We start from the raw sequence: 23,304 nt of genomic DNA, 5'->3' as shown, positions 1-23,304 counted from the left end.
CCTAACCAACAGGCCCCGCCCCCCAGGCTGCAGGCACTGGGGGGGGGGGGGGTTGGGGACCCCCAGCCCCGAGGCGCCGCAGGGAGCAGAGGCAGGAGGGGAGCATAAAAGTTTATTGTGTGCAGGACCCCGGCTATGTACACGTATTTACAGGGCGGGACCGAGTATGTACAGCAGGGACTGGCCGTCCCTCGCGAGTCTGTACAGCGAGGCGCGGCCGTGGGAACGTATTTACACGGGGCACCGAGGGCATCGAGGGCTGGACGGAGAGGAAGCCGAAGGGCGAGGCGACGGGCACCACGCGGTCATGGGCGCTGGCCTGCCCGGGCGCTGTCCCCGTCCCTGTGACGGCACTGCGGGACCCCTGGCCGGGGGTGAGCGGCAGGTGGGACTGCGGTGGTTGCGGTGGCTCCTCTCTGTCCCCAAATTGCCATCCTGCGCCCCCCGCGGAGGGGCTCCGCAGCGCACAGCGCGGGTTACAGCTCGCTGAAGCGCACCGCCGGCTCCAGCTTGTGGGACAGGGCGGTGAGGACTTTGTCGAACTTCTCGTAGCGCTCGGCCTGGCTGCTCTCGGCCCCGCGGCTGCCCCACAGCAGCCGCAGCTGGAACTCGGTGCTGAAGACCTCCAGCAGCTCCGCTCGGCCCTGGAAACCTGCGGGGAACGGAGAGTCAGCGCCACGGGTGCGGGACGGGGACCCCGCGCCCGCAGGATGTACCGTCCAGCGCTGGGACGGCGGCAGGGGTTGAGGGGCTGTCCCCGTCCCCCCTCGCTTACCCTGCAGCTTCACCTCGGCGTTGGTGTGGTACAGCCCGCCGTGGTGGGCCACCATCCGCGCCGCCTCCAGGTGGGCCATGACCACCTCCACGCCGTTGTCCGTGCTCTCCCAGGGCTCGGGGTTGTCCACCAGAGCGTCGTCCCGCTCCAGGAGGGTCACCAGGGGCATGACGTGGGGAAAGGTGGTGTTGGTCAGCGGCGGGCCTTCTGCGGAGAGAGGTGCCCTGAGCCTCTCTGGCAGGCTCAGTGGCCCCGTGTCCTCCTCGTCCCCCTTCCCCACCCGCCTTGGCCCCGTGCAGCGCTCCCACGACCACACAGCCCTACAAAGCCGCGCTGCCACCGTGCCCATGGGAGAGGTTTTCTGGCTCAGCTGCAGCACAGATGCGGCTGTGGCTCTGAGGACGGCTCTGCCCGGGGCCATCACCTCCTCCAGCACCAGCCAGGCTCCTTCTGCTTGTGCCCAGGAGAGGAGCGCTGCCGTCCCCGCTCCGGCAGCCTCTGAGAGTCCCAGGGCTGCAGCGAGGAGCGGGTGCGCAGGCCTGGGGCTCTGCGTGTTGGAGAGATGAGGCTTTTCATCCTCCCTGCCTCAGACCGGCTGGTGTCCCCTCGCCTTGGCACGCACCGCCATGCAAGCGCAAGGGTTTGGCTCGGCCAAGCCGCGTCTGTGCCCAGCCACTGGTTTTATTTAGTTATGAAATGCTTCCTTGGGAAGGAAGGGGCAGCTGAGGCCAAGCGGGCCCGGCCAGGTGCCGGGGCTGCGCAGCGGGCAGGAGGGAAGTGTCTGGCGCTGCTGGGAGAGGGACGCAGCTCTCAAACACGTCCCCTCTGCGAGGCCGTGCCCAGCTGAACCTGGAAGGAGCAGGCGGATGGGATGGGAGCTGCTCTCGTTACCTTTCCCCTCGTTCAGGCTCTTCAGGAATGGCTTCAGCTTCTTTTCGTAGAGGATCGCGCCCTCCGTGTGCCGCTGCCGCAGCACCATCCAGGTCTGCTCCAGCCGCGCGATCTGAAAGGGGATGGAAGTGCTGGGGGATGGAAGTGCTGGGGCTGGGGAAGTGCAGCCCGCGGGATGCTCCTGAGGTCAGCCTGGCCCCAGCACGACGGCCCCAGCCTCGCCTGCAGCCTTGCAGCACCTGCTGCTCCCCAGAACAGCCTCTGCTGCTGGCACTCGCCGCCAAGAGGCTGCAGGGCCCTGCCCTGGCGCTGGGCTCAGCGTTTCTTCCCCTGCCCTGCCCCAGGACAGCAGCTTCCCCGCGCTGCAGCGGCCTTGAAGATGAGATGCAGGGAGGGGGCAGCCCTTCCACCTCCTTTGTGCAGGCAGGAAGCGAGACTTCCCAGCTGGGCTTGATTTAAAATTGAATTTTAATCTCCTTTCATCTTCCAAAGGGAGCAGCGCGGCCTGGAGACGCTGCTGCCACGGCCTTGAGACTGATTTGTATTGTACCGGAGGGCAGATTCATTTCCTCTCAGGAACAGAGCCCAGCACAAAACAAAAAGCCCAACCACCGAAAAAAACAATCGCATCCCGGCGGGACTGGGCTGTCTGCTCGGTGGAGGGGACGGCTCTTTCCCTTCCCTGCTTACACCCCAGCGGATGTGGCCCCGTGCCGCCGCTGGGGCATTGTCCCCGCTCCCCTGCGGGTGGGCCACCGGGGAGGCGGCTGGGGAGAAAGGGCCGAGCCCGGGCCACGAGGACGGAGGCGGCGTCCCCGTACCTGCGTCATTTCCAGGGCGTTCATCACAGCCGCGAAGCTGAACATGTTCCCCATGGTGCTCTTCAGCTCGGCCGCCAGCTGGATGGTTTTGTGCAGCAGGGCCGCCCGCTCCTCCGTGCTGCCCGTGCAGCCCAGGATGTCCACGGCGATCATGATGGACATGGTGTGGAACCTGCCGCGGGGCGAGAGGCAGAGCACGGGGCTCAGCACGGGGACGAGGCGCTGGGGATGCTCCTGCTGCCATCCCGGCAGAGCTCAGCACCCCCAGCGGTGCCGTGTCCCCCCCCCCGTGCCGCCCCCGGGGAGCGGGGCTGTCACCCCGTGCCGTACCGTTCCAGCAGGTCGAGCCGGAGCTGGTGGCCGTGGGGCAGGGTGAGCAGCTCCATGCCAGAGCTCACCCCCATGAGCCGCTGCGCCTCTGCAGTTACGCCCAGTATCCGAGCGACCTGGCAAGAAAGGCGAGAGGCGATTAGACCTTTGTTAAGCGAGGAGAGGCTGGGCGGCCTCGGGCAGCTCTTCGCTGCCACCCGGCCTCCGCCTGCCCCAGCTGGTGCGGGGAGGCAGAGCCGAGCTGGGACGCTCTGATTTTTGGGGATGCTGCGGTGCCGGGGAATGCTCTGCTCCCCTGGAGCAAACGGAGGGGTAGCGGCGCCCGTCCCTCCCGCCTGGCCCCGGCCGTACCACGCAGTCCACTTTGGTGATGTGTTTGGCGAGCGTCTTCGCGTCCACCTCCGCCAGCAGCTCCTTGACCTTCTTGAGCACGGCCATCTCCAGGGGCTTGTTCTCCAGGGGGATGAGCAGGGACTGGAAGGCGGCAGGGTTGAAGGAGGAGCTCATCTCCACGGTGGGGGGCATGAAGCCCACGAAGTCCCGCTCTCCTTTCAGCCTCTGCCCTGCCTCCGCCTCCCCGGAGCCGTTCTCCACAGTCCCTCTCTGTCCTTCCTCCACCTTTAGCCTCTCCACGTAGCTCTTTGCTGGCTTGGTGTCATGAGCCGGCCGCTCCCTGCCGACGGGCGAGGTGGGGTGCAGCTGGCAGTAGTGCCCCGTGTCCGGGTCGCTGTAGCTGTTCACGGAGGGAGAGGGGGAGGCACGAGCGTAGCCGTGGCAGGGAGTGGAGTGGGTGCTGTGGGCAGGGTCCGGGAGAGGTTTGCTGTTGCTCCCCGGGCACAGCTGGGGCTCGCTGGACCTTCTGATGACCGGGGAGGCCGGGGCGATCCCGGCCGCTTGGCAGGTGTGTGGCTTTAGCCGTGTAACTGCGGGGAGCAGGAGAGAGCCTGTTAGCAGAGCCTGGAGGCGTACACGCGCCGAGAACGCCGCAGGCTGGGGTTGGGGAGCTCAGGGAAAGCCCCTGCGGCCCCAGTGGTGCCACGACAGGAGCCAGCCCGGTCCCAGGAGAGCTGCATGGCCGCACTGTGGTCAGCTCCATGCCCAGGGGCTCGTCTTTACAGCCAGCTCCGTCCCCCTCCCCACATCCCTGCGTCATGCCAGTGCTGAGCTCAGCCCGAGCCGTGTCCCCGCTGTCCCCAGGCCATGCCTACCCGTGCTGTAGGCGGGCGACGTGGGGTTCTCTGAGATGGGCGACATCGGCGCGTGCAGGTCCTGGATCTGGTCCACGCTGACGGCGCAGTTGCGGATGATGTCCCTGTGGTGCGGCAGGGACACGCTGGGGAGGGGGCAGGCGGAGCGTTAGTCTGGCACTCGGGCAAGGGCAGAGGGGCTGGGACAAGGATTTACCACCCCCCCCAGCACTGCCCCCTTCCGCTACCACCAGCAACAAGCGGAACCCTAACGAGCTCAGCTGGAGCCTGAGCTGGGAACAGCAGGGGACCTCTATAAAGCAGAGGCAGCTCTGCTGCAAGGAGCCTGGTGCTGGGGGAAAGGAGCAGGGCTTGGCTCTGCTGTGCCCCGGGGTGCTGGGGAAGGGGTCTGGTAAGAGGCAGCGGGACGGTTTTCTAGTGCTGTGGTGCCTGGCTGCAAGGCGTGATGCTTTTCTGATGCTGGGTGTGTTCCTCTGCCTGAGAGCCGCGTGGTGGTCGGGTGAGCGCTCTCTCTCGCAATGGTTGGGAGAGGTAAACGTGCCTGGAGGCTGGACTCGGGGCCCAGCTGGCTCGCACGAGAGCAGAGAGGCGCTGCGGGCTGCGAGCTGTGGCGCACGCGCTCCCGTAGCACACCGGGAGGTCCTGTGGGGCAGCGGTCACAGCCTGACGCGTGCCGTGAGTCAGCGGTGTCGCAAGAGGTGCTGTGGCTGTGGTGGGCTGAGCGAGGGGAGTGCTGCAGGGAGGCAGGGCAGCTGTCCTCCCCGCGGCATGCCTGGCCTCGAGCACCACGCGTCCGCGATGGGAGGAGGACAGGTGAGCAGCAGCAGCGGCGGTGGGACGTTTGGGGAAATGGGAGTGGTGAGGAAAGGCATTTCCAGAAGAGCCCAGACCCATCAGCATGCGCTCTCCTGGAAGCCTGGCTGTTTCCCTCTTCCCTGCAGTAACGGCTGGTTGTCTGCTTTCTGCTGCCGTGCTCCCACCCTGCCCTCGGGCTGAGAAGGTCGGGGTGTGAGAAGGTCGGGGTGTGAGAAGGTCGGGGTGTGAGAAGGTCGGGGTGTGAGAAGGCAGCTTGGCTCTAAGGCACGCTGGGGGCCAGGCTGTGCCTGCTGGGGGTGCAGGAGCGGAGGCAGGTCCCTTGGGCTCTGTGTGGGGACCTGTGTGAGTGTGCCCTGCCTTCCCGGGCAGGGTCTGGGCACCCCGAGGCTGCCAAAAGAAAGCCTGGTGAAGGAAATCTCCATCCCTCCTGAGAAGCCCAGGTACTGCAAGGTTCAGTGTGAGCAGGGCGGCCTTGCAGGGCTGCGCAGACCCCTGCCAGCGCAGCTCCATCATCTCCTCTTGGCAACTCCTTGCAAATGCCCCAGTGGAAAGGGCTCTAAAACAAAATGAGCCTCCAGAAACGAACCAACAAATGCCCTCGTGGTGGCCGCGGAGGCTCAGCACTGCTGGCAGCTGGCCCAGGGGAATACCCCAGCTTCAGCTGGGTGCTGGTTCTTCCTCCTGGGCATCCGCTGGTCCCTGCCTGCGTTGGGGCAGTTCCCAAACCCTGCACCTGCCTTGTCCCCGGGGGCTGATCCCCTGCCCAGGCGGCACAGGGCCCCGCACTCACCTGGTGGGGCACCCCTCGGCCCTGGTGATCTTGTCGGCCGTCAGGCCGTCCGTCATGGTGATGCTCCTCCTCTTGATGTGCCCCCCTTTCTGGGCGGCTGGGCTGTGGGGCGCCCCGTGCTTCCCGTTGGCGAGCCCATAGCTGGCTTCCAGGTAGCGCAGGGGGAAGGTGCGGTTGATGGGGCAGTAGACGATGGCGCCGCTCTGCTCGGAGATGGCCTTGCGGTTGCCCACGTAGAAGCGGACGAGGGCGGGCACGTTGTCGAAGCTCTCCTGCTCGAAGAGGTACTGGACGCGGGTGTGGCCGTCGCTGGACTTCACCGTCGCCTTGTTGATCTTGAAGTGCAGGGGCTCGTTGTGCCAGCGGCACGTCAGCACGTAGTCGCCCAGGCTGGTGAGCGAGTCGCGGATGAGGAAGTCGCCGTTCCTCTGCACGAGGCTCTCCGAGACCTGGCAGGGGACGAGGCAGCGGCTCAGGCACAACCCCGCTGGGTGAACCAGGGGGGCAGGTGTCGATGCTCCCCCACGGTTTTACCCCGGGGCATCAGCTCATTCCCCTCACCCCCTGCTCTGGGTTTCGGGAGGGCATTCCCCACAAAACCAGGCAGCTTGGGGCTAGCGAAGCCTTTGCCTGGTGGCTCCGCGTGGCCTGGGGGCGCTGGGAGCTGCCCGCCCTCCCCGTCCTCACCTCCCGGGGGATGCGGCCGTGGTACCAGGCGTGGCTGCGCAGGTCGGTGCTGCTCAGCTTCAGCTCCTCTTCCAGCTCCTTGTGAAGCTTCTCCGGTGACGAGTCGAGGATGTATTTCTCCTTGGAGAACTGTACGGGGGGGGAGAGAGAGAGAGAATGTCAACCAGGGCCCTCGCTGCACGCGTGGCAGCTGCTCCCCCGGTGGGTGTGTGTGCTGGGGTAAGGTGGTCAGGTCCTGCCACCGGGAGCACTTTTGGGGGGTCTCCTGGTGGCGTGTCCCCGTTGTGCCTGACCAGGCTGTCCCTCTGCCCCAGCTGGGAGCTGAGTGTGGCTGGGCAGGCCCTGCCCCAGCTCCCTGCTGGCACATCTCCAGGGCATTTCACCGTGGGAAATGCTTCTCCAGGAGGAAACCCACGCTGTTCTTCCTCCTGCAGACAGCCGCTGTGATTTCCCCTCTCTGAAGGGTTAACTCGGCTGTGTTTAGCCTGACGGTGGCATGAATAGTAATGACAAATGTAAAGGGAACCTTCTGCATCGAAATGAGCTTTTACCAGCACTGGAGCACCTGAGCCTGGAGGATGCAATTTGCCTCCTCCCTTCCCCAGGGAGATAAGGATGGCGTCACCTCTCCCTCGGCTGCGGCCGCGCTCCCTGCCCGCCACCGTGGCAGGAGCGTTCCCCGAAGGCAGCCCCGGCCACCAGCGGGGCTGCTGCTTGCTTGGGGTTCACAAGATCCCCCTATCATGGACAGGGAAAAGAGGGGGACGTGCGTGCCACCAGCACAGGGCAGCTTGGACGGGGTTAGCGGGGTGCCCAAGCACTGCAGGCTGCCCGGCTCCGCGGTGCCTGTTAGGGCAGGGCGCTGCTGGCGCCGGGGAGGACGGGCACGGGCTTGAAGCCGGTGCCCAATGGCACCGCTCTGGCACTGCTGCGGCGGTGCCGTGCTGCTCCTGGACCTGCTCAGAGCCGGCCCTTTGCCAGCACCGGGTTCTGCGCCCCGAGCTGCCTCCCCCTGCTGCTCCCGTGGCTGTGAGCAGGGGCAGGCGTGGGGAGCAGCACCGTGCTCCCACCCTGTACCCGCTGTTCCAGGACTCTGCCGAGTCCCTCAGCAGGTTTCGTCCCTTCCGTCCCACACCTCGAGGCAGCCTGACCCCAGCCTGGGGGAGCTGCTCCGTTCCCTGGTGTAGCTGCACGTACCAGCCAAGGTGGGGGCAGCGGTCCTGCCCCAGGGACGCGGCTCCAGCCCGGGGAGGTGGGAGGAGGCTGGGAAGGAGCCGTGCGGCGGCCCGAGCTCTTCAGGGCTTGCCCTCACCAGCCTGGACCTGCCTCTGTTCCTCCCGTTCCAGCTCCCAATGATTAAAACAGTGCTGGGGCGGCGGAGGCAGCCCGTGGAGGTGTTAGGGACCTACTGGTGCGTGCCCCTCTGCCCTCTGTCCCCGTCTCCAGGGAGGGCCCTGCTTGCTGGAGCAGCAGGGACCCGACCAGGCGACACGGGGGTCACATCCTCCTCAACGAGCGTCGCGGGGTGCTGAGCGTCACCGCTGCCCCGAGGCCCTCGTGGAGACAAAGCCTCTCGGTGCTGCTGAGCCCTATTAAAAATAAATGGTAGCCAGCGGGGCTCCGAGGTCCGGCTGCCTCCCGGGGGGCCGAGGCCGAAGCAGATGCCGTTCCTATGACAACTTCTCCTCTGCCGCTGAGCAGCCCTCGCTCAGCACCCGTGGCCGGGGGTGCCCCTGTGCTCAGCACCTCCCCGCGGCACTCGGGGCTGAGCTGGGAGCGGTTTGGGGCTGGTGCTCCCCCCCCCTGCTGCCCCGAGAGAAGGGATTAGCAGTTCCCTGCTCTGTCCTACATCTGGGTTTTCCCCCAAATCCTCCCCATGCAAATGCGCAGGATAACGAATGCAAACCCGGCTGAGCAGTGCCCGGCGTCTCCAAGCCCGGATTTGGGCAGCAGCCGGCTGGCGTCCGTGCCAGGAGGCAGGTGCTAAGCTAGCACGGAGGCTCGGGAGAGGCGCGGGAGGCTTTGCATCTTGCGGACGGGGGAGCGAGGGCGGCCGCGAGCGCAGGGAGCTGCGAGCCGCCCCCAGCCATGTGCAGGGCACCGTCCCTTCGGCCGCTCGGCTGGGCGGCGTGGTCCCACCTGGCGTCCATGGCCACCGAAAAGCCACCGCCTGCAGCCAGGGCGGCAGCAGCAGTCTGATGTGCGGGGAGGAAGCCCTCTCCTTTGGTGCGATGCGGCTCTGGGGACCGGTCCTCGTGCTTTGAATTGGCTTTATTCTGCTCCGCTCGGTTGCGTGTCTCGGAGGAGGCTGACGGGCTGCCAGCTGGCCGGGTGCCGGCGAGGCACAGCGAGGCAGCCCCGGCCGGCCCGGAGCTGTCGGGAGCGTGTAAGCGGATGTCTGAGTGCCGAGCTGAAAAGGGCACCGCTTGACGCTCTCAGCTGTGCCAGAAGGACATCAAAAGATGTTCGGCCCGATGCGAGGTCTCGCATGCTAGAGGGCTGGCTGCGGAGAGACGCCTGGGCTTCCACTAACGCCCAGCTCGGGCGCGTGGTGCTGGCCTCCTGCTCGGAGAGCCCCGACGCCTCCTCTTGCTGAGGGGGAAGAAACGGGGCCGAGAGCAGTTCCCCAAACCGGCCGCACCAGACAAACCAGCTCGGGAGCTGCCAGAGATGATGCCAAGCTCTGCCTGAGGAATCCCAAGCAGCAGCCAACGTGGTTTGGCTGGAGAAAGGAGAGCTCCTCTGTCACGTTCGGCACCCAGACAGGCCGTTTCACGGTCCTGGGGCTGCGGGATCCTCCGGAGCAGCCGTGCGGTGGGGGCAGCGCTCACCGGGAGGGGATTCCCTGGGCTCTCCATCCCTGCTCGCTTCCTTGACTCTACCTGCTGCTTTCTTGGCAGAGGGAAGCGTCTTTGGTCCCAGCTGCTGGGCAGGGACTGGAATTGGCAGCCAAAGGGCGAGCTCTGGGGGGATGGAGGGTGCTGACAGCTGTGGTCTGTGTAAAACAGCGGCTGTTGCTCTGCCTGGTGCAAGGAGAGCTTCAAAGGCTGGCATTTGGCTTTCTCTCCTCGCAGAGGTACTCTTACGAAACAGGAGTGACTTGCAGCCTGCTTTCCAGCTCCCCCCTCCCAAACCTGAAGGAGCCGCAGCTGAACATGAAGTCAGCCTGGAAAGCGAGGTGTGCGGCACCCACCCCGCCCCGCGATAACATCTCCTGGCTAACCTCAGGGCACAAAGCACAGCTGCTCTCCCTCTCCTTCTCCTGCTGCGTGCCCCACGTTGGGACCCTCACTGGGGAAATCCCAGCCCCTGCTGCAGCTCTTTCACCCCAGCTCCTGCTGCTGGAGCAGATGTGGGGCCTGGGAAGCACAAGTGGGAGAGAATGGAGTAAGGAGCCACTTGGAGCAGGTGCATGGGGAAAGCCCCAGGATCACTGGAGTCTCTCCGTTCTCCGCTTAGCTCTGTACCTGGCAATGGGCTGCTTCACAGCGGAGTATTTCAGAGCAAACATCCTTGCTGAGACAGCCAACGCCATGGCAAACCCAAGAATTGCTCCGCTTGCCTGGTGCAGGGCTGCTGCATGACCTCCCCCTGTGCCCGAGAATGGCCAGGCCATCCTGAGTGACCGTGACGGGGGAAAAATCCCACTGCAAACACCCCCAGGTTGTCGTGGGCTTGCTCCTCACCCACGTACCCTGGTGTGAACCAGGTAGTCTTACTGATCTTGATGCCCGTATGGAAAAGGACCCGTTCGTCTCTCTGTATCGTCTCGCAATGACTCTGGGCATCCAAATGGCCTCTCGGGATCTTTGCCCTGGCACTCAGCCTTTCTTAGGAGTGCTCCTGGCCACCCAAAGGCTCTCCTCTCTAGTCTGTGCTCCTTTGTGGCAGCTCTGGAGCAATTACGCCTGGCTGGCAGGGGTGGGGAGCAGCTGGGGGGTGCTGGCTGGGAACATCTGGGTGCCGTAAGGTGGGTCAAGTGCCCCAGGTTGTGCTGCGGGGTGGTGGAGCGCGCCGCTGCCCTGGGGGAGCAGGTCTCCGGCGCAGCGACGGGGCGTGCGTGTACACACATTTCCATCCATCTATATATTACTTATCTCACTCTGAGACGGCGGTGGCCGCTGCTGCTGCATCCCTTTTCGGAGCTGCTATTGGCCAGAAATGATGTCAGTGCTTCCCAGGCTGGGTGCACTGCCATTGGCGGTGAGCAGGGATGCGGCTGTCAGCTGGAAGCGCTCCAGTCATTCATGGGGACTTCAGTGTGTGTTTGCTGGGCACACTTGGACACAAATAGACGGTGAAAGATCTGGCAGAGCCAGGTGAGCGCTCAGGGCTTCGCTTTTAACTCTTTCCGGGGCTGGGATGGAGTGCCCTTCATCCCCTGCCGCATCCCAGGCTCCCACCTGTCTCGCCCTTGTTCTGGCAGCAGCTCGCTGCGATGCTCAGCCCCAGGACTGCTGCGTTAGGGCACGTCCCCCGGTGCTGCTCGGTGGCTTTTGGACAGCCAGGAGAAGCTCTTCTGCTTTTTCTCTCTTCGCCCCCACTAGCGCTCAAAATCCCTGGCTTTGCACTGAGATCAGCAGCAATCATGACAAGACTTGAAATGCTTCCTCTGGGCTCTGTCTTACCCAGCATAATCTCTACAGCTCGGCACCTACCTCCCCGAGCGGGAGTACTGGATAAGACTGCCAGCTCTCTTGGCTGCCAGCTCCGGGCGCTTCTCACCCTTTTTAACTTGCAGCATGCCGGTAGCTCTTGCTTCAGATCGGAGCCTGCTTGGCTCTTGCAATCCTCAGCACCTTTGCTCAGCGTTCTCCCTAAGCAGGTAAATGAGGGAACCGGTTTCTGGTGCTTTGCCCCTCCTCAGCCTGTGCAAATGCCAGAGTCCAAAAATAGGACACCTCGCCTTATGCCAGCGGTGGAAGTGCCACAGGACAGGTGACAGATGGAGCCCAGCTTTCTGTAGCCACCACGGCCGAGCCTGTGCAGCGCAGCGCACACAGAGACCCAGGCCGGAGAGGTGCGGGTCCGTCTGGGCTCCGTCTCTCCTCGGTGCTTAGCGGACGCTCCCGGAGCACCTTTGGAGACGTGCTGCCTCTCGGAGGAAGCCAAACGCTCCCTTCCACGAGGTCTCCTGCAGGCAAGGGCTCCCTTCAGCGATGCTGGTGCTCGCGGTCCCCCTGACAGAAGTGCTGCTCCGGGGCTTCGGCTTCAGCTCCGAGCTACACCCGGCGTCCGGAGGGGATGCCGGGGGCAGCGCTGGAGCCGAAACCAAAGCACCTGAGCGGGGAAGCGCTGGAGGCTGAGGACACCAGGGCTCTCACGGGAGGCTCGAAACCTCATGTGAGCCGTGCGGAGCCCCACGAAGGGCCGGCGAGCGGCCGCAAGGTCGGCGCTGTCCCCGCGAAGCCCCCCTCGACCCCGCAGCCGCCTGCGGCCGGGCTGCGCGACCTCCCCCGGGGCACCCCGGGGGACCTGGCCGAGGGGATCCCGGCCACCCCCCGCCTTCGTTGTCCCCGCCGCCCGGCTCACCTGGACCTGCATGAAGGAGCCGCGGTAGAAGCAGCAGGCGGCCGCCGACAGGGCGCTCCACAGGCTGCAGCGCTCCGTCATGGCGCGGCGCGGCGAGCCCGGTCCGGGCTGACCCGGCCCGGCCCGGCCCGGCCCCGGGCTGCACCTCCGCTGCCACCGCCGCCGCCGGGCTTCAATTTCAGCCGCTTCCCCGATTACCTCATCCCTTGTCGGCAACGGGAGGCGGCACCGAGGCGGCAGCTCCGCCCCGGCCCGCCCCGCCGGGACCCGGGGCCGCCACAGCGGCCCTCAGCGGCACGGGGAGCGGCGGTGCCGAGGGGGAGCGGCGTCCCCGCAGCCCCGGAGGGGAGCCGGGCTTACTGAGGGGAGCCGGTGGCCCTGAGGGGATCCAGCTCCGATCAGCCATGCCCTGAGGGGAGCTGGTGGCCCTGAGGGGGGCCGGTGTTCCTGAAGGGATCCAGCCCCACCATGTCATGAGGGAAACTGGGTCTTCTGAGGGGAGCCAGCATCCCTGAGGGGATCGGGCAGCCCCGACCAGCCACGTCCTGAGGGGACCTGGTGTTCCTGAGGGGATCCAGCCCCACCATGTCCTGAGGGGAGCCGGGTCTTCTGAGGAAATTGGGCAGCCCCGATCAGCCGTGTCCTGAGGGGAACCAGTGTCCCTGAGGGGATTCAGCCGCACCATGTCCTTAGGGGAGCTGGGTTTTCTGAGGGGAACCAGTGTCCCTGAAGGGAGCTGGCACCCCCCAGCCCCCCCATACCCTGAGGGATTCCCCCAAGGGAGCTGGCACCCCTCATCTCCTCACCCTAACCCGCCTGCCCTCCCCAGCGACACACGGGGTCAGGGACAGCCTCGGTCCCTCCTTTACCTCACCCCCATCCCTCCTCACCCTGCCCGTCCTGGTGCCGTCCTTTCCGGGGAAGACGCCGGTTCCTGCCCCACGTGGAGGCAGCCGGCTGCCTGCTTCCCACGTAGGCTGTCTCCAAGTTGCGTTTAATTAAGGCTCCGCTTCGGTTTAATTAAGGCTGCGGTTTCGCAGAACGGGATGCACGAGGCGGCACTGATGGCTCCATGCCGTGTGCCAGCCCTGCAGCCCCCTGTCACTGCAGCCCCCTGCTGCTCCACAAACCAGCCCTGGGGGATCAGGGCCCGTGTCCCCGCTGTCCCCTTTGCTTGTCTCAGCAGGGACCAGGGTGATGGGAGCCTTTGTGGGAGCAGGCCTGGGGGACACAGGACCCGGGGTGCTGGCACAGTGCTCCCATCCCTTCATGCTGCTGCGCTGCCCTCGCCCCAGAGCCGATCTCCATCGGCGATGTCCCCTGCCATGCAGCTTTGCTGCCCAGCTTTCCCTGAACAGCTGCGCTTCCCGCAACTAACGACAGAAATGGGCAGAGATTTACGAGGCCGTGCACAGGGCAGGGAACCTGCACGAGGGGACATGACAGTAAATCCTGTGCTGTTGCTCTCCGGGCAGTAAGGCCTAAGGAAGGAAGGAAGAAGGAATAATCCTTGCTCCCAGCGGAGAACAACTCCAGTTAGCGAGAGCCGTCCTCCAAGCGCGTCCCTGTCCGAAGATGCCTCCTGGTGCGCCTCTGCTCAGCGACGCTGCGAGCTCAGAGGTGTTCCTGCTGCCACCCGCACGGCCTCTCTGCTAATTAATTCAGACGAGCCCCTCGCATCCCCAGGCGAGGAGGAAGCAGGCAGGGCTGATGAGATACAGGTCTCCAGAGCGGCTCCTCCACACAGAACAAAGAGCTCGAACATGCTCGCTGGGCCCGCGCTCTGCCCCTTCTGTTGTAGGGGAGAGAGGAGCCGGGAGGGTAGCGCCTGGTTTTAGGATGGTGCTGAGCAGCAGAAGGAGGAGGGCAGAGCATAGGGTGCAGGGTGGCGGGTGCCCCCGCACCCATAGGTGCCTGCAGCCCTAGCGGGAGTGCGGGCGCTCCTCTCCCCTCGCAAGGGGCCGAGGGACAGAACAGATGGCAGCACGTGGGGAGACGGCGCTCTGCAAGGATCCGAGGGTGAATCACACGCCGGCAAAGGCTTCTCCTCCGCAAAGGGCTCGGCTGCTTCCCTCCTGCGGTGGATCCAAGGCTCTCCGCCGACGGAGCGAGCTGGAGCTGTGCCTGTGCTGCCCCTTCACAGGCGCGAAGGGAAGCTGAATCCCCCGTCCGCTCGCTCGCTCGGTCAGCTTTATTGGCAGCAGCTCCCCCAGGGTGTAACGGGGTTTTGCAGCTCCCTGCCTTCCCCTGTGCGAGGGCCAAAGCTAAGCTGGGGCTGCCTGGCAAACCCCGCTGGGAGCTGAGCAAATGGAGCCGGGGTGCAGATCCCCCAGGCAGTTTGGGAACATCAGCCCTTAGGCTATTATTAAAGTGTGTTAATTACCAAGAGCTTATTGATCCTGGCTGTCTGCCCCTCGCTAGCTCCTCAGTCTGGCGTTGCACCTCTAATCACGGCAGGTTTGGTGAGGTGAGCGTTGTTCCTGGCCAGTTTCTTGCTGAAGCCCAAGGGCTGATGTTTGTGCCCACCTGGGCATTGTGGGCACAGATCTGCCCCTGATCTGCCCTGAGCCTTTGTCTGTGAAGGCTTTGCAGCTCGTCCTCTCCCTCCCACATCCTCTCTCCTTCACCAGCACTTTTTCTCCTGTCCTTTCTCCACTCGCCCCTCTCTGCTCGTTTCGCTCCCAGCCACGAAGCAGAGAGCTCTTTGGGTGCCAGGTCCCAGCCTTGCTCCCAAGCGATGCTGGCACAGCGGCCAGCGGGCACCCAGCCACCCCGATCCCCGCAGGGCTGTGGGCTCCCCGCCAGGCACGGTGCCTGCAGTCAGCCGGAGTGCCCCCAGCATCTCGGTCGCGCACACTCCAGCTAATTACTTATTTGACTAAAATAGCTGCTGTCGCCGCAGCCATCAGTTGCTTCCGTAGCTCACGGGAAGTGGTGTATAAATCACACACACTGCCCATGGGCTGCATCTGCACACCACGGGGACGAGTAAGAACTAAAGGCCAAACAGATCAGGTTTGGCATCTGCCTGGACAGCGGGGAATTCTCCTGGCTCACCGAAAACGGCTCGGATTCTACAGGCAAAGCCATACCCATTGCTCCACCCCCGTGTTGTCTCAATCCATTAACTCACGAGCCATAAAATTTGCCCACCTCCAGGCGCGCACACTGATAGAGCAAGGGGAAACACAGCAAGGCACCCGCTCCACTGCCGCGCTGCCCCCCTGCCCTGGCAGGCCTGGTGTGTGTGGGCAGGAGCAGCCCTGTGCACCGCAGGAGCCTCACCGCTCCGTGCACATCGCACCGACAGCACGTTGAGCTCCCACCCGAGCAGCCAGTCTGCTCGTCCCGCGCTGCCAAAGGAAAGTAAGAGGGGAGGGAAGTCCCACCGGGGTGGTCGCAGTGCTGGGGGTCAAAAAGCCACGTCTGGCCCCGTTGCCCAGAGGCTGCGGGCTGTCAGACCCAGCGGGGCGACCACCGCTGGGCGGAGCGGGGTCCAGCCAGCTCCCTCCAGAGCCCGTCGGTCGGTGCCAGCACAGTTCTCATTTCTGTGTCTGGCTGCGGCTGTCAGAAAGCCCCAAGTCCCAAAGATGAAGGCTCACTGCTCCGTTTACACCGCCCAAGTGGGGCCCTTCAAATCCCTACTCAACACCCAGTGGCATTTTGCACATTAAAGATGTCCCAGTCAAGGAACTGGCCTCAGGACGCTCCGTCCCTCCTCAAACAGACTCCCTTTTGCTATCGCGTGGCAGCAAATCGCCCTGTGGGCAGGTTTTCAGTGCCCCAACCCCAAAACAGCCGGCACCCCATGGCCATCACCCTGCTCCTGCCCAGCGTGCCAGCAGCCTCCTGCAGGAGGGCCGGCTCTCCTCCAGAGCCAGGCGCCTCGCTAATGAATTTCTGGCCAGACATGAAGAGTCCTCAGGAATGTTAATAGTTTGCTGGAGGATAAGCAAGAGATTTGGAGAGATTTACACCGACTTTCATGTGACAGCCACGAAAAGTGGCTCAAACCCTTCCTTTCCTACGTGGGGGCGGCGGGAGGAGGAAGCCCCTGCGTCTGCGGCGGCCGCGAGTGATGGGGAGCGCGAAGCGCAGGCAGCTCCCCGGGGAGCAGCGGCGGGGGGACCGTGAACGGCTTGTGCCTCGCCTGCCGTGCTGTGTCTGGCAGGAAATGTCTTCCGAGGACAAAGGGAGGAGGTGGTGGGATGGGGGCGCAAAGCTGAGCGCAGGACCTGGCCGGCCCTGGGGCCGCTGTCCCCTCCGCTGCCGCTGTCCCCTACCCAGGACAGGCTGCGTCCGCGCTCGGTGTCTTACCTTCACGTATTCGCTGCCGGACTCCAGGCCATTGTGGTGGCTAGAAGGAAAGGAGAAAAATAAAGATGTGTAAGTAAAGGGCAGCAAGTCGTGACGGCCAGGCTAAGGTGGTGGTGGCACAGCGGGGGTCTGTGCTCCACGAGGCTGTGGGTTTGGGGAGGCTCCAAGGGCCCCCGTGCCCGCTCCTGACGCAGAGCTTAGCCTCCCTAATGCGATCAGGGAAGAAAAGGGCCTTTTTTTAAAGGGTCTCTCCCCAAATCGGCTTGGGACCGTGTGAGCAGAGCTGGGGACAGCCAGCAGCCTGGCTGAGGTCCCCGTGGGTCATGGTGCCGGGGGCGCGTGCCAAAGCAGGGTCCCATGCCCCGTGCCCTGGCAGAGCTGCGGTCCCACTGGGCGGTTTTTGGGACACACCGCCCGGCCGTTTCTGATTGTTTCTCTGTAGCTTTGTGCAAACCCACAGAATCAAACCGTCGCTGAAGCCAGGGTGATGTCGGGTCTGAGACTGCACTAGAAGCTCCCCTTCTTGCTGACATGTTCGCTCTTGGCCCTACTGACAACCAACCCAACAGCCCTGAGACACAGCTGGGACACTTCTTTGCCGTTCTTTCCTGGGGGACGCCGAATGCCCTTCTCCTTCCCGAGCACGTAGCACTGCTGTTAGTGCTTTTTGTTCCCTTGTGGGCTGAGGTGTTTGTCTGTAGGGGTGAGCCTGACGGAATCGAGAGCGAGTTCGGGGGTAGAGAGGCCATAACAACTGAGCTGGGATGTGCGACCCTGAGGTCTCATCTTTCTGAATAAAACACAAAAGTCCAGACTTCTTTAAGCAGAACCCAGCACCCATCGCCTCCTAAATTCCAAGCTTCGGCACAGACATCCCATTACCCACCGAGATCGCCCTCCTGGGCACGGGGCCGTGGCCAGGACAGGCGGCTGCAGCTAAGAAATAACCAAACCCTATGGCCTCACAGCCCCGGGACGTCCCTTTCCGTCCGGGAGCTGCCCCGCTCCACCTAGTGCTTGCAGCCACCCGCACCGCCGCGGCTGGAGCCCGCCTGGCACTGGGTGCTGCTGGGGTCCTGCACACAGACCCCTTCCCAGGGGCCAAATCCTTCCTCTGTGGGCTCCCTCCTGGTTGGGGCCGCTGTCTGGTGGCTCAAAAATCAATCAGTCCAAAAATCAATCAATCAATCAATCGATCGATCGAGCCCCCTGGGAGCTGCGGTGCCCAGCACCACGCGAATCCCGCTCCTTCCCCAAGCCCACCCTGCTGCAGTGGCTCGGAAGAGGAGAAGCAGAGTTGGAAACCAAGGGGGGGGAAAAAGCTAGAGGAGCATTTCTGGGGGGGGGGACGGGGACACAGCTGCTCCGGGCAGCTGCGGGCTGCCTGCCCACCCTGGCGTTGCCTCTCCAGCCTGTTTGCCTTTCACACGGCCGCAGAGAGCGCCTGGTGCTGCGAGAGCCGTGAGAAAAACCGGCAGGAGGACGGGGGCCTCCGGGCAGGAAATCGGGAGCATGAGAGCAGCTGGGAGACGCTGCGAGGGCTGGCGGCGAGGGGGGGGCCTCGTGCTGGGGACGGGCAGCAGCTGCGGCTGGGGGGGGGGGTTGGAGGCCGGGGGCCGCAGCCCCCCTTGGCTCCACACATTCCTGGAGGAAACGGCATTTTTGGGGGCAGCCGAGCGCCTGGGAGAAATTCCAGGGCTGCCTTTGGAGCGCGGCCGCAGTCGGGCCGCTGGGACTCGGAGCTGCCGCTGGGGTTTCCGCGGGGTGCCCGAGCCTTTGGGGCTATGGGAGGCAGCGCGGTGACATGCAGACGTGCCAGGCGCTGCGCTGGGGACCGCCGGGGCTGGTGGCGTGGGTCCAGCCCCGATTTGGAGCCCAGGCTCCGCTCAGCTTTGTACGCCGGGGCTGTGCGCTGAGGGAGCCACGTCTGGGCACCTGGTGCCTCGGTTTCCCCTCCTTCGAGCCCCTCGGTGCCGGCCGGGTTTGCTGGTGCCGGCAGCGCCCTGCCCGCGCCCCGCGGGAAGCGGCATTTCCCGTGCTCGGAGGGAAGTCGAGTCACGTCCGCCCCGCGACCTGCCTGCAGGTCACCTCCCGTGAGTCACTGTGTCCCTGCCGCTGTCACCGCTGCTCCTCTGGGGCCACGGCACCGCCTGGCTCCGAGCAGCCCCGGGGCTGGGCGCTGCTGCGCTCCCCGTCCCAGCGATTCCCGAGGAGGCCCGATCCTGCAGGGAGCTTCTCGGGTGCGTGGGCAACCTCAGCCCGCCCTGCCTCGGGGGCCTGCGCTCAATCAGGAGGCGCTGGAGGTTCTCCAGGGGTGGAAAACATGACCAAGGGCCACGCTTGTCCCCTCCGTGGTCCCTTAGCACGGGCACTCCCTGTTCTGGGCAGCTGTCCCTGTCCCCCCCCCGTGTCCTGGCGGGGAAGGATTGTCCCTGTCCCCGAGGACGTGCGCTGGAGGAAGGGCTGGGGAGCGGCACTGCCCCGGTCCTGCTTCCTCCCGCCTGTCCCACAGCACAGCCCGGCCGTGGGGACGGCTCCGGCACTGCCTGGGCCACACGGCCGCTCTCTGAGCCCCGAGCGGGGCACAGAGGGGCAGAAACACCCCGGCGCCAAGCCCTGCTCGGGTCACTCTTGTGCCTCAGTTTCCCCAGCAAACAGCACGGCCGTGGTCATCATCGGTGCGGCCCCAGATGATGCACAAAGGCGTTTGGCGCTCGAGTTTTGGGGATCCAAGCCCCCGCTCCAGCACTCCCCAGAGCCCAGACACACGGGTGACCGACGCACGTCCCCACGCCGCTCGGCTCCCGCCCGCCCTGGTCTGGGGGCTGATTTCTGGGGAAAAGGGGGGGTGCCCTCCGCGGGGGCTCCGCGCTCGCCCGAGGATGTGGCAGCACCGCCTGCCCCGAGCCCCCAGCCCACCGAGCCCCGGGGCCGGCCGCAGCCCCCCGCCGCTGCGTCCCGGCGCTCTGTCCAACTGCGGTTTCGGCAGCCGCAGCCGATGCGCTCGCTCTTTCCATCAGCAAACGCCGGGGCCTTGGCGGCTCCGACAGCTCCGCGTCGAGGCTTTGTGCGCCCCGAGCAAAGCCCTTTCCCAGCCTCTCCCTCCCCGTGCCCTGCGCCGTGCCGGGGTGGGGGGGCCAGATCCTTACCTGCCCTGCCCCAGGGTGGGAAACCTCCTGCCCACCGCTGTCATCGGCCCCGCGTGGCTCGGCGAGCGCCTCTGCTCCGGGATGGGGAGAAGCTCTGGAGGGTGCTCCCCTGCCTCGCTCTGAGCAGGGATGTGGGGCGCGGGCGGCGGCAGCGGACCCTCCTCCTTCCCGTCCCAGCCCTCCTCTGGCCCTCCCTTCGCGGCCGGCAGGAATGTGCAGCCGGTTCCCACCGCCAGCACGAATTCCTCTTCCTCGCCCCGCTCCTGGCACTGCGTGAACCCCCCCCGCCTCTCCAGGATGAGCCCCGCGGCACCACGGCGGCGGTGCTGGGGGAAAAAGGGATTTGGGGCCGCCAGGGTGCAATATGGGAACCTGGGTCGGGGCTGGCATGACGGGACGTCGTTACGGGGGGAAATTCGGTGTCCTCTGGCAGTGCCCCCAGTCCCACACTGGGGATGTGTTTGACCCCTGTGCCCAGACACCCAGGTGACGGGCGAGGCTAAAAATCCCTCTCACCCATTTTGAGGTGAAAACCCTCTGAACAAGCCAATTCAGGAGGGCTGAGGCCCCCAAACCCTGGAGAGGGGTTTTACTGGCAGGGGAGGGGATTGGGGCGGGGGTGTTTTTGGGATTGCCCCTGTGCCTGGACAGAGGCAGTGCTGCTCGGGTCAGGGATGGAAGGGGAAGGAGGGACGGAGGGGGAGGCTCGGTGCAGGTCGCAGCGAGCCGCGGCGCTAGGACAGAGCCGCCCGCAGGACAAAGGGACAGACGGGTCAGGGGAGGCCGCGAGGTGTTTCCACCCCATCCGGAAACAGGAGGGAGCAGAAATCCCACAGGAAACCTCGCTCCCGCAGAGCCTCCGAGCCAGGCCGTGGTGTGCTCGGGCAGCGCTGCCCCGCCGGCCAGGTGCATCCCGTGGGGACCCTGCTGCGTCCCAGCCCCTCGTCCCGCCTGGGGAGCACAAAGCGGGTCCGGCAGAGGGCAGGGCAAAGCTGATGGGGCCCTACCTGTCTGGGGAGCTCTCGCTGGGGCGCTCTTGCCCCTTTCCCAGCAGATCCCTGGCGGTGGTCTCCGTTCCTGGTGCAGGGCTGGGGGCTGGTCTGGGGCTCGGCGCCTCCGTCCTGGGGCAGGAGATGTTCCCTGCGGGCTCCTGGTCCACCCCGGCCATCGGTGCCGTTGGGGTGTCCGAGGGCAGAGCCTCTTCCTCATCCTGCTCTGCTTTCCCAGAGGCTGAGAACGGGTCTGCGCCAGCGTCTGGGGTGCCAGGAGTCTTGGGGGACCCGGGGACGCTCACTGGGGTTGTGCTGGGCATCTTGTCCCTGGGGCTCCCTCTCTCCCGGCAGCTCTGGGTACTCCTGGCTTTGCCTGGGCTCTTCCCCACCTTGCCCGGGTTCTGCCTGGGCATGGTGCCCATGTGGCTGTACATGTCTGATGACCGGGCGTAGGGGCCGGGGCTCTTGGGCATGGTGTTGAGATCATCCTGGGTGCTGCTGAAGGGCTCCTCCAGGAAGCCATGGGGAGGCAGACCCCCTTCCCCTGACTCGGAAGAGCTGGGGGCCACGGCCCCGCGCCGCAGGGTGAAGGAGCGGGGGATGCTGCTCAGGCTGCCGAAACCTTTGAACTTGAAAAACTCTGGCGAGGAGAGAGGAGAGAAGAGAGAGGGGGAGATGAGGGGTGGGCACGGGCACCGCGGCGTGGTGCAGCCCGCTGTCAGCCCTGCTGCACTGCACCCCGCTGGTCCCAGCGCAGCGTTATGGCCGCGTGGCCTGCGGCATATGCGATGCTGCTGGGGGCTCTCCAGGCTCTCCAGCTCTCCAGGCTGAGAGCCAGGACACGCTGCGCTTGCCCCAGAGGTCCCGGACTTGTGGATGTGCCCCGTGTGCACGTCATCACCAGCACAGAGCAGGATCCGGCCACCGGCTGGGCTCGCCAAGCAGCGCTGGCTGCGAGCAGGAGGCAGCCTCCTGCCTCCCCACTTCCTCGCTCAGCCCCTCGCAGCCTCACTGCAGCTCCCCGGAGCCACCTGCAAGCGCCGAGCGCTCAGCGGTTGCCGGAGGAGTATTTATAACCCTGGCGGGCGGCTCTGCGTTTCGCACCTCGGCGCTGCGTGCCACTGCAGTGCCGCCCCGGCTGCGTTGGTGCAAGGGTGGCTGCGCACAGGGCAAACGGGGCTGCAGCCTCCCTGTTGCGCAGCAGAGCTGCGCTGGTGGAGTCTTGGTTTGCTGGGTGCTTGGGGGTTTGGCAATGCTTACATTATACGGTGGGGCCCTGCAAAGCCTCTTCCCCTCTGGGTTTGCCGAGGCAGGAAGCTGCTCGCTGCAGTGGCACCGTGTAAGGAGCCTGGGTGCTGGGGGGCTCGGCCCTTGGACCCCACCTCCTGCACAGCCTGCAGGGTGCCCCTGCCACCGGACGGGGCAAGGGGGCTGCAGCAACCCAGAACCGCTCCTGCAGAGCCGAAACCTCGTGGCCTGGACTCTGTTAACAACAATACTGCTTTGGGTTAAAGATCCCCTCGGTGTCCGAGCATCCTTTGCGTTCGGGGCTGCTGCGGGGTGGAAAAGCTGGGGACCTTCCCGATCTCCCTGCTTTCCACCACGATGGAAAATCCCAGCTCAGCCGGGGCCGTGGGAGATGGGTTTTGCCCAGCCCTTCGCGCAGCTCCCAGGGGAGCGGAGGGGCTGGCCTCCCACCGCGCCGGCATCGGCACGTGGAGGCCGAGGAATGCGGAGAGCAGCAGCGAAGGCCAGCTCCTGCTCAGCGCGGGGCCGGCGATGTGCAGTCCGCTGGAGCCGCCTCCGAGGGCTTTGGGGAAAACCCGAGGTCTGTGAGAAAGAGCACAGCTCCCTCCCAGCGGGCACCACCGCTTCCTCTGCGCCCAGCTCCCAGCGCTTCGGCCCCGAGCGCAGCTCCATCAGTGCGGATTCACCCGCAGCCTCCATCCCGAATCGCTGCTGCAGGAGGACCCGGAGGGGTCCCGGACACCCCCAGCCGCAGGTTTCACCCCCAGCCACACAGCCCGGTGAACGCTCCTTGAAAGATGTGATTTGGGGAGCAGAAATCCCCAGTGGGGTGAGAGTGGGGTTCACCCCCATTGGGTGCACGCTGGCACCCAGTGCATGCAGACTGGTCCCAGTCCCAGTCCCAGCACCTGACCAATCAGCACCAGGGCTCGACCCAGCCCTGGGGACGTAAAACCCCAGAGCCCCTCTCATCCCCAGCGAGTTTCCTGATGAAACCTCTTGCTTACGAGAGGTAACCGTGCTCGTGCATCCCCCCCTTCAGGGCCAGGCTGCCCAGGTGAGCACCCAGCGCCCGCTCTCGCCGTCCCCAGGTGACTTACTGAATTTCTTGAAGCCCCCTCGTTTCTGGCCCTCGGCCATGGCCATGCCGGGCGGAGGCTGCGGGGACCGGGAGGGACAAGTTTATAAACTTGAAGCCCGTCCCTGCCCGCTCCTCCCTTCCTGTCCCCCCCCCTCCGCCTCTCACTTGATCTCCCGATCACTCAGCGCTTCCTCCCTGCTGCTGTCATCTGCTCGCGTGGCAGACCGCTGTCCCCGCTGTCCCCACCGAGCCCTGGTACCCGCTCACGGTGGTCCTTGATGTCCCCACATTCTGCTCGTCCCCGCCCGGCTGCTCAGGAGCCACCCCCGGGACACTGCTCTGGGGCTGCCCCGAACCCCTGGGTGCCAGCCCCACGGACTGCGGTGCCAGCCCTGCGGGTGACGGCCCCCCCTTGGATGTTGGTGGTTGGACCGGGTGATCTTGGAGGTGTTTTCCAGCCTTGTGACCCCATGGTTTTATGCACGAGGCTCAGCCCCTGCCCTCATCCAGCCCCTGGACGGTGGCTTCGTGCCCAGCAGGAGCCCCCAGACCCTGCTGCTCCCTGGGCTGGGGGCGCTGGAGCGGGACGAGGGGATGCAGGCGCAGCAGGGCGCCACGGGGCCGTCTCCACCCGTGTGTCCCCGTCCCTGTCTAGCCTCGGTGCTTC

At 65.5% G+C, this 23,304-nt stretch overlaps 1 protein-coding gene across 3 annotated transcripts; it reads right to left on the bottom strand.

The window, feature by feature from the left end:
• Positions 1 to 98: 98 nt before the first annotated feature.
• SH2D3C (SH2 domain containing 3C) lies at positions 99 to 22,785 on the bottom strand. 3 transcript variants are annotated; one of them, XM_083807826.1, is made up of 12 exons: positions 22,657 to 22,785; positions 20,324 to 20,948; positions 16,168 to 16,207; positions 6,319 to 6,447; positions 5,632 to 6,080; positions 4,026 to 4,150; positions 3,169 to 3,740; positions 2,818 to 2,933; positions 2,488 to 2,659; positions 1,667 to 1,778; positions 776 to 982; positions 99 to 652 (listed from the first exon to the last, which is right to left on the bottom strand). In XM_083807826.1, the coding sequence occupies exons 1-12, from the start codon at positions 22,700 to 22,702 to the stop codon at positions 477 to 479; spliced, it is 2,769 nt and encodes a 922-aa protein (XP_083663952.1). In that variant the 5' UTR covers positions 22,703 to 22,785; the 3' UTR covers positions 99 to 476. The 3 variants fall into 3 exon arrangements, with proteins under 3 accessions (XP_083663952.1, XP_083663953.1, XP_083663954.1); XM_083807827.1 differs by lacking the exons at positions 20,324 to 20,948; positions 22,657 to 22,785 and adding an exon at positions 19,317 to 20,255; XM_083807828.1 differs by lacking the exons at positions 16,168 to 16,207; positions 20,324 to 20,948; positions 22,657 to 22,785 and adding an exon at positions 11,851 to 16,150.
• Positions 22,786 to 23,304: the final 519 nt, after the last annotated feature.

This window comes from Anser anser, assembly GCF_964211835.1.
Source record: "Anser anser genome assembly, chromosome: 21".
In the NCBI taxonomy this organism is placed as follows: domain Eukaryota; kingdom Metazoa; phylum Chordata; class Aves; order Anseriformes; family Anatidae; genus Anser; species Anser anser.
This window is presented reverse-complemented; position numbering and strand designations above follow the sequence as displayed.